Source organism: Pyrus communis, chromosome 13 (assembly GCF_041283825.1).
Source record: "Pyrus communis isolate YQ-2024b chromosome 13, ASM4128382v1, whole genome shotgun sequence".
Taxonomy (NCBI): domain Eukaryota; kingdom Viridiplantae; phylum Streptophyta; class Magnoliopsida; order Rosales; family Rosaceae; genus Pyrus; species Pyrus communis.
In genome coordinates this window covers 6191088-6200273 of record NC_142577.1, presented here as the reverse complement: position 1 = coordinate 6200273, position 9186 = coordinate 6191088, and the positions used below count along the sequence as shown (strand labels likewise).

General features: G+C 39.5%; 1 protein-coding gene across 1 annotated transcript; it reads right to left on the bottom strand.

The window, feature by feature from the left end:
* Window positions 1–3672: 3672 nt before the first annotated feature.
* Window positions 3673–4680, bottom strand: LOC148691668 (uncharacterized). Its single transcript, XM_088683381.1, has 2 exons — window positions 4504–4680; window positions 3673–4191 (listed from the first exon to the last, which is right to left on the bottom strand). The coding sequence occupies exons 1-2, from the start codon at window positions 4678–4680 to the stop codon at window positions 3673–3675; spliced, it is 696 nt and encodes a 231-aa protein (XP_088539507.1).
* Window positions 4681–9186: the final 4506 nt, after the last annotated feature.

Genomic DNA, 9186 nt, shown 5'->3' with positions numbered 1-9186 from the left:
GTCTCTTAAGCTCCCCCTTTATGCAGCAGATGTGTGGTGTATTTATAAGGCTAGGGGGCACGACAAAGGCTGTCAAGGAGAAAGATTACATGGCACAAACCAAGAAAGAAAAAGACTAGGGTGATGCGGCAGATTCCTAGGGGAAAAGGGTTAGCTTTTACGGCACAAATCTAGGGCAGAGGATAGGGCTTCTAGAACCAGATATTTAGGTGATTTTAAAGTGAAATTGATTCCCCCTTGCAGCTGGAATTATTGTAGGATAAGATTAGTTTGGATAAGGTTTAGATAAAACAAGACAGGATAAGGTCTCCTTGTTTTCAGCTGATTCCAAGCCTTAATAAATTCTTCCTGATTCCTTGCACATTCCTAGCACCTTGTAAGCACCAAAAATGTCCATCCCTTGTGCTCCATAAGCAAGCTATCCATTCCAACCCAAAACTGCTCCAAATTGCTCCAAAATGTCATTTCTTGTCACCTTTGCCAATTAGACCTACAAACACACAAAAATAGGTTAAATTACTATAATAAATAGAAACTAACTAAATAAATATAAAGAAACAAGCTAATAAAATCACATAAATATGCTCCTATCATCCTATATTATCTCATCTTATTTCCAGCTGCAAAAGGAATCCTTATCACATTTTAAATAATTCCCATCTGATTCTAAGAGTCCTAAGATAATTCAAACAACCTAACCCTTTTTCTCCTTGGATTCAGCCATGCCCTTTGCCCTATATAAATAAGTTGTGCCGCAAATATCAAGGGGGGAGATTGTGTCGCAACCTGCCATTCAACCATTGGAGTTTTCATAGTTCTTTCTATCCTTGTTTAGTTTTAATGTTTATTTTAGATTGTTTTTCAGTTATGTTGAACATGCGTAACTAAATTTCTTTTTAGCTAGGGGTGAATTCGAAGCCATGATCATATGTTTCGTATAAATTGATTACATCCAGTTATTGTTTCATAAAACATGAATGCGATTTACTTATTTGGTTTATAGAAAAGTTATTCTTGTATGTTTATTAAGGATGCATACTTAGTTTGCATGCAGGGGTTTGATGCTAGAATATAAGAGAATTTCACCTAATCATTTATGAACTTATATTTGCAAGTAGTAAAAGTCACTAGTCATGATTGAGTTAAGTAAATTCTTGGCAGGAGTATCATGCTTTTCATAGTTAAGAATGCATCGTCAATGCTTATGATTTTCACAGAACTTAATGATCTTTGAGATGTATCTCTATCATGCTTTTCATAGTTAGGGAACTTGAGAAGAATAATTTGGTTGCGTCGCTGAGTCCAATTCAATGAGCCTATGAGAATCTGAGAGTTAATTTGTGCAGTTCACAGTTAATTTGGGGCATTGTCATTCATGGTTTATAGGAATAATAACTAGAAATCGATTTATGTGCATATGTTTCATGTGTGGAGAAGAATCCTCTAGCTAGCTTTTCACCCATATTCCCTTTACAACTCAATTTAATTGCTGCTATTTACTTTGGTTTCTTAAAATTCGTCAAAAATCCCTCTCAGTTCTTATTTTGTGTTAGTCTAGTTTAGTTTTCAGTTTTTAAGTTTAATTTGATTAAATGACAAAGTAATTTAACTAAAACTGGTGGTTTTTGTTGTTTGAAATTAATGAGGATGTCATGAGTTCAAAACACCATATGTACTTATTTACTCTCCAAGTTTTACAATTTCTTTTCATAACAATGTAAATTTATAAAAATTTTGCTTAATTATGAAAAAAAAAAAAAAAAAAAAAGTTTGACTAGAAGTGATGGTTTATTTGTTAAAAATTAACAAGGATGTGATAGGAGCATATTTATGCTACTTAGTTATGTTGTTTCCTTGCATTTAGTTAGCTAATTACTACTTATTATAGTGTTTTAAGTTATTTTCGTGTGTTTGTAGATCCTAATGACAAAGTTGGCAAGAAAAGGCAATTTTGAGCCTTTTAGAGAAGTTTTGGGCTTATTATGGATAGCTTGCATATGGAGAAAGGTGGATGGACGAATTTGGAGTCAAAAGAGGCTAGGAACATGCTACAAATCTGGAGAAACAAGTTCAAGACAAAGAAGATAAGGAAAGAGCAAGAAACATGGAACATTATCCAAAGAACCTTATCTTATCCAAACCTTATCCTAACCTAATCTTGTTCCACCTTAATTTTAGCTACAAAAAGGGCTTAATTTCATATTTATACACTTAAATATATGGTTCTAGAAGACCGTATCTGATCCTAAAAGAATGCCGCACCTTTATTCCCTCTAGAAGTCCAATTTCTACCACAAAACGCATTGTTTCTAGAATCCCTAGAAAAGTGGCGCCTCTCTTTCTTCTAGAAGCCCTAAAACCTGCAATCCTTTTCTCCTAGGATTGTGCAATCCTTTTCCTTTCAGATTTTGGTGCACCCTAGTCCTTCTCCCACCTGATTTCTACCAAACCCTAACCCTAATTTGATATCCCTAGGGTTTGCCATGCATTATATATATATATATATATAAATTCATGTTTGTGCCGCAACCCCCCTACTACCGGCCATTCATTCATTCAATAATACATTCAGCCATCAAACACCACATACACCAAAACCACCCTAGTGTTGTAGGCAAGGAAGGAAGGGAGAAGCCTTTGTGCCGTGCCTATGCCCAAGCTTTTGGGAGTGTTGGAGCGTCTCTGGGGTGTCTTCTATCCTTGTTTTAGTTTTGCAATTATGTTGATCTCGTTGTTAATTTCTGCAATCATGTGGAACTAATTTCTTTATAGTTGGAGGTGAATTCGAAGCCATGATTATGTTTTATATGAATTGATTTCATCCAGTTATTGTTTCTTAAGTCTTGAATGTGATTTGCTTATCTGAGTAATCAAAACTTATTTATGTATGTTGGTTGAGGGCCGACACTTAAATTGCATCCATGAATTTTGATAGGAGCATATTTATGTGACTTAATTAGCCTGTTTCCTTGCATTTACTTAATTAGTTCTTAGTTATTTTAGTATTTTAAGCTATTTTCATGTGTTTGTAGGTCCATAGGCCTTATGAAGCAATAAGGTGCATTTTGGAGCCTTTTGGAGCAAAATTGGGCTTGGAATCGATAGCATATGCTCCTACTCAAATGAGGATTCTTACTCGAAGTAGGAAAGTTAAGCCAAGGTTTCCTATTTTGGTTTGACCTTTCCTAATCCTAAATGTCCCTAAGTTCCAGCAACATTGAAGGTCTCCTATGCATTCTAGGACACAAACCAAAGGTTCCTTGCACCATTCGAGCCCTTGCCGCACCACCTTTCCCTTTCCCATTCCATTCTCCTTCCTTGCCGCACAAGGGAGACCTTCCCTTTCCTATTTTCTGCACCAAATCACATTCCCTTTTTAATTTAAGACCTTCCCTCTTTCCCTTTGCCTTTGCCGCACCCTATATTCCCTTTCCTTTTAATTTCTGACTTTGACTTAGTCTTTTTCCTAGTGGTTTTAGAATAAAAATCCTTTGACATTAATAAAACTTTATTTCCTTTTCTCATTTAATTTCTGCTGCACCTTTACCTTATTTCCCGAGGGTTTTAGATACTTGGCTATTTTCCCGAGGCCAAATGCAAGATCATAACATCACTCCCTCCTTCGAGAAAACCTTGTCCACAAGGTTAAGGATAGAAAGCAGGGAATTGATCTTAGAAGTCTTCAAAGTCCTCCTGTGTTGCAGAACCGGCATCTTGATCTTGCCATTGAACAAGCAATTGAACTCTGGCAGAATTACCCTTCTTATACATGCGCCTGGCAAGAATAGAGGCAGGAACCAACTGCTGAACACCGTCTTCTGTAACTTGGGGCAACAGGTTGTTGGCTACCACATTCGGACCTAAGTGCTTCTTAAGACTGCTGACATGGAAAACAGGGTGGACTTTAGAAGTTGCTGGAAGTTCAAGTTTGTAAGCCACATCACCTACTCGGCTGAGAACCTTATAGGGACCATAGAACTTGGGTAACAGTTTGTGATAACTGTGTGCAGCCAAGGATTGGAGTTGATAAAGAATAAGTTTCAGATAAACCATATCACCAACTTCAAAACTCCATTCCAATCTCTTTTGATCAGCTTGTGACTTCATCCTTGTCTGAGCTAATTCAAGGTTCCTTTTCAAAATCTCAAAAACCTTTTCTCTCTCAACCAAACATTGTTCCACAGAAGCTAACTTTGTAGAACCAGGTTCATACGGTGTGATATGAGGTGGGAAATAGCCATACACTTATTTGAAGGGTGTAAACTTAGAAGAAGTGTGGTAGGAGGTATTGAAACACCATTCGGCCCATGACAACCATTGCACCCATTTTTTAGGTTGGCTCCCAACAAAGTAGCGCAGGTAGGTTTCCAAACATCAGTTCATAACCTTAGTTTGACCGTCAGTCTGAGGATGGTAGCCCGAACTCATACACAACTTAACATTTTGCAGTTTGAATAATTCCTTCCAAAAGGTACTTAAGAAGATGGGATCGCGGTCACTTACTATAGAGTTGGGCATGCCATGGAGTTTGAAAATATGCTCAAGAAAGAGCTGTGCTACACCAGCCGTTGTATATGGATGTGCCATAGGAACAAAATGGCTATATTTGGACAGCCGATCAACCACCACCATGATAACAGTCTTACCCTCGCAATTAGGAAGTCCGACGATGAAGTCCATGCTTATATCAGCCCAAATTCACTCAGGAATTAGAAGTGGCCTCAGTTTTCTAGGAGGTGCCACTGTTTCATACTTATGTTGTTGGCAGATGTGACACTCAGAGACAAAGAGTTTGACATCATTTTTCATACCTGGCCAATAAAAGTTCTTCTTAAGTTTGTGGTAAGTTTTAATCACACCTTGATAACCTGCAACAGGTATGGAATGATAAGATTCTACAAGCTTAATGCGCCAAGGAGAGGAAGGGCTTAACAATATCCGTGCCTTATACTGTAAATACCCATTTTGGAAAGAGTAATTAAAAGATGTAGGGGTTGTGGCATTAGTCTTCTGTGCGTGGAAATACTCCTTAACTTTACTCTGAATCCAAGAACCCTGCTCATTATATTGTCGAAGTTCATCAAACCAACCAAAGTGAGGATATGATATTGCTGCACATTCAGGAAGGAAAGGAGAGCCGTGTACACAAGAGAGAGCATCAACAACATGGTTGTCACTGCCACTACGAAACTGGATTTCATAATCATAGCCAAGAAGCTTAGAAACCCATTTTTGTTGGAAATGAGTACTGGTTTTCTGACTCAAGAAGTATTTGAGGCTGCAATGATCAGTTTTAATGGTGAAGTGCCTGCCTTGTAAGTAGGTATGCCATTTCTTCATAGCATAAACTATGGCAATAAGCTCCTGTTCATAGGTTGAGAAAGATTGATTTTTTGGACCAAGTGCTTGATTGGTAAGGGCAAGAGGTCTTCCCCCTTGTTGTAACACGGCTCCAATGCCATTACCTGAGGCATCACACTCCAGTTCGAAGGGTTTGGAGAAGTCAGGTAAGGCTAAAACTGGTGGGGATGTCATAATGTCTTTAAGCTGATTCAAAGTTGTTGTAGCTTCTGGAGTCCAGTGGAAATTGTCCTTTTTGGTCAATTGATATAAGGGCTGGCAAATCTGACCATATCCAACAATGAACTTGTGATAATATCTCGTGAGACCCAAAAAACCCCTCAATCCTTTAAGAGTCTTAGGAACTGGCCAATCACGGATGACTTCTAATTTGGAAGGATCTGCAGCTACCCCTTCCCGAGACACGATATGGCCTAAGTACTCAACAGACTATTGACCAAAAAAGCACTTGGATTTCTTAAGGAACAAGCTATGTTGCGGTAAGATTTAGAAAACAGCCAATAAGTAAGACATGTGATCCTCCCAAAAGTGGATGTAGATAAGGATATCATTAAAAAATACGAGTACACACTTCCTTAAGAAAGGTCAGAAAATGTCGTTCATGGGTTGTTGAAATGTTGCCAGGGCATTAGTAAGCCCAAAAGGCATTACTAAGAACTCGTAATGGCCCGCATGAGTTTTGAATGCTATTTTTTCAACATCTTCAGGCTTCATCAAGATTTGGTGATAACTAGAGCGAAGATCTAACTTTGAAAAATAGGTGGCACCACAAAGTTCATCCAAGAGATCATCAATCAGAGGAATTGGATATTTGTCTTTGATAGTGAGAGCATTAAGCTCCCTATAATCAATACATATACGCCAAGTGCCCTCTTTCTTCCGGACAAGAAGTACGGGAAAGGAAAAAGGACTATGACTGTGGCGAATAAAGCTGGCATCCAATAATTCATTGACAGCTCGTTCAATCTCATTCTTCGCAAGAGGCCCATAGTGATAGGGTCGTATATTAGGTGGTTTGGCATCGGGCAGCAATGGAATGTGGTGATCATGTGAGCGGGAGGGTGGAAGTTGAGATGGCAGCACAAAGAAGGATTCGAAGTCAGCCAATAGTTTGTTCAATTGTGTAGATTGAGCTGGGTACAACTCAAAGTCATGTACAAGCACCGGTTGTGTCTCCATAGAATACAATGAAAGGCCCAAGTTGGAATTAGCAACTGCTTTCTCAAGATGCTGTAAGAAGACTTCTTGGATAATAGAGGGTGGAGTCGCCAAATGAAGCAATTTGTATTGCTGATTGTTCTTCGTGAATTCCAGAGTCAAGTGGTGGAAATCCCATAATACAAGGCTAATGGAAAAGAGCCACTAAACCCCTAGGACTAAATCACAACCCAACACTGCAATCATAACCCCCTAAGGACAATGCACTGGACCTCCAACAACCTGAACTTTAGACCTTACCACCATCGGCAATCATGACTTCAAATGTCTTAATAGGATGAACCGGTTGGTCCCATTGTTTTAATAAGCGAGTGTCAATAAAGTTATATGTGTTTCTGGAATCTAACAGAATCCTCACAGAATGACCATGGAGAGTGCCCTGCACTTTCATAGTTTGAGCCCTTGGAGTGGCGGTGGTCCTATAGAATGCACACTTACTGAGTTCCATGTGATGAACTTCAGGAGGTGAGTCGGAGGTGAACTCATCAAGCTCCTCTTGGTCAGTAACATCGAGCATAAGTAATTACTTCAACCCACATTTATGACCCAGAACCCATTTGGTAGTGCAAAACCAACATTCGCACTTGTCCCGTTTTAATTGAATTTCAGCTGGAGAAAGCTTCTTAACAGGGTAATTTTGGACTCGAGGAACATAAGGAGAGACGGCTGTGGTAGTGTTGGGTTGGTGTTCAGGGACTGTGGCTGATGGTTTAGTGATGCCGCTTTTGAGCTCCTGAAACTTAGTAACTAATTGAACCGCTATGGCAATAACATCATAAACAGAATGAGGCTTCAACAATTTCACATCATACTTTAATTCCCGTTTAAGACCACCGAGGAAACAACTCTTTAACAAGAGAAGACCAACATCATAAGTACGATTAGTAAGTTTGCAAAAGTCAGCTATATAATCATGCAGGGTACCTGTTCGGCGAAGTTTGAAGAGTGCCTCAGCACTATCTTCAAACTCGGAAAGACCAAACTCCTTACACAGGGCTTGAGTGAAGTCCACCCAACAGGGAGTAGTAGTGGAACAATCCATCTATCTATACCATTGAAGAATCTCCCCCTCGAGGTGGAAGGAAGCTGTGACCACACGCTGAGAATCGGGAATGCCATAATAAACAAAAAATTGTTTAGCCTTATACATCCAGGCTAATAAATCGTCACCATCGCCAAATCAAGGAAATTCGATCGCGGAAACCATGATGGCTTGACCATAGCACTGCCACAGGTGAGCAGACTACGCGGAGCTTGGATGCGATCCATGTCACGAGGTGGAGGAAGATCAGTGAAAGGAGGAGCAGAACCCTCGCCGTCGCTACGAGCGGTTTGTTCACGATGAAATTGCTCGAAAGACATAGGCAATCGAGTTTCAAAAGCATGATCAATGGCTTCAGCGAACTGAGTGGGAAGGTTGAGTAAGGTGTTTGCGGCGACACGAGATTCCATGGCAGAGATGCGAGTCGTGGTGGTGGGACAGGACATATACAGAAGGGATACCAGAATCAGAGGGTGATACCAATACTATAACCCAAGCCAATACCTAGCTACAACCTTGACTGTGTGGTAATGATGGGTACTGAGGAAAGGAATTGCACAACAAGAAGAAGGAAAATTCTAATTGTTTTTCATATTTGCTTTCAAATCCACTAGCTGAGGATTTTAAACCACAAGCCAGTCATTACATTCGCATGAGTGCCATCTGGCATAACAGACAACTCAATTAAAACTAAGACCCATAATTAACAAGACTATTAAAACCTAGTCCTAACTCTATTACAATCTGACCCCATTATTTAACTACTATTTCATAGTGATCCAAGGATTCACTGATAGGCCAAATGCAAGATCATAACAAGTTGAGTCTTACAGTGAGCAAGAGAGAGAAACTGTGAGAGCGTGATGCAGACTAAGAAGGTGGAGCGGAAATGGTTTGTTGGAAAGGGGGAGTGATAGGAGCATATTTATGCGACTTAGTTTGCTTGTTTTCGTGCATTTATACTATTAGTTCTTAGTTATTTTAGTTCTTTAAGCTTCTTTTGTGTGTTTTCAGGTTCATAAGACGTATTTGGCGAAAGGATGCATTTTGGAGCCTTTTGGAGCACTTTTGGGCACAAATTGGATAGCTTATGCTTGGAACAAAAGGAATGGACGAAATTGAAGAGTTGATGTCGCAAGGATTCCTACTACGACAAGGATTCCTATTATGAGAAGGTTTCCAAATCGAAGGAGGTTTCCCACTCATATGAGGATTCCTAGTTGGACGAGGATTCCTCATCACACAAGGATTCCTACTTGAAGTAGGAAAGTTAAGCCAAAGTTTCCTATTTTGGTTGACCTTTCCTAAATCAAGAACGCTCTAAGTTTTAGCACTTAAGATGGCTCCCGAGCACCCTTGGACAACAAACAAAGGTTCTTTGCAAACTTTCCCTTCCTTGCCGTGCAAAGAAGGTTGTTTCCCTTTCTTTGTGTAAACTTCCCTATTTTCCAGATGTGTTAGGACCTTTCCTTTATTCTAATACCTCTTGTTTTGTGCCTTACCTTTCCCTAAACTTTATGCCGCACCTCCCCTTGTGTTTCCAGATTTCAATTTCTTATTTCCTA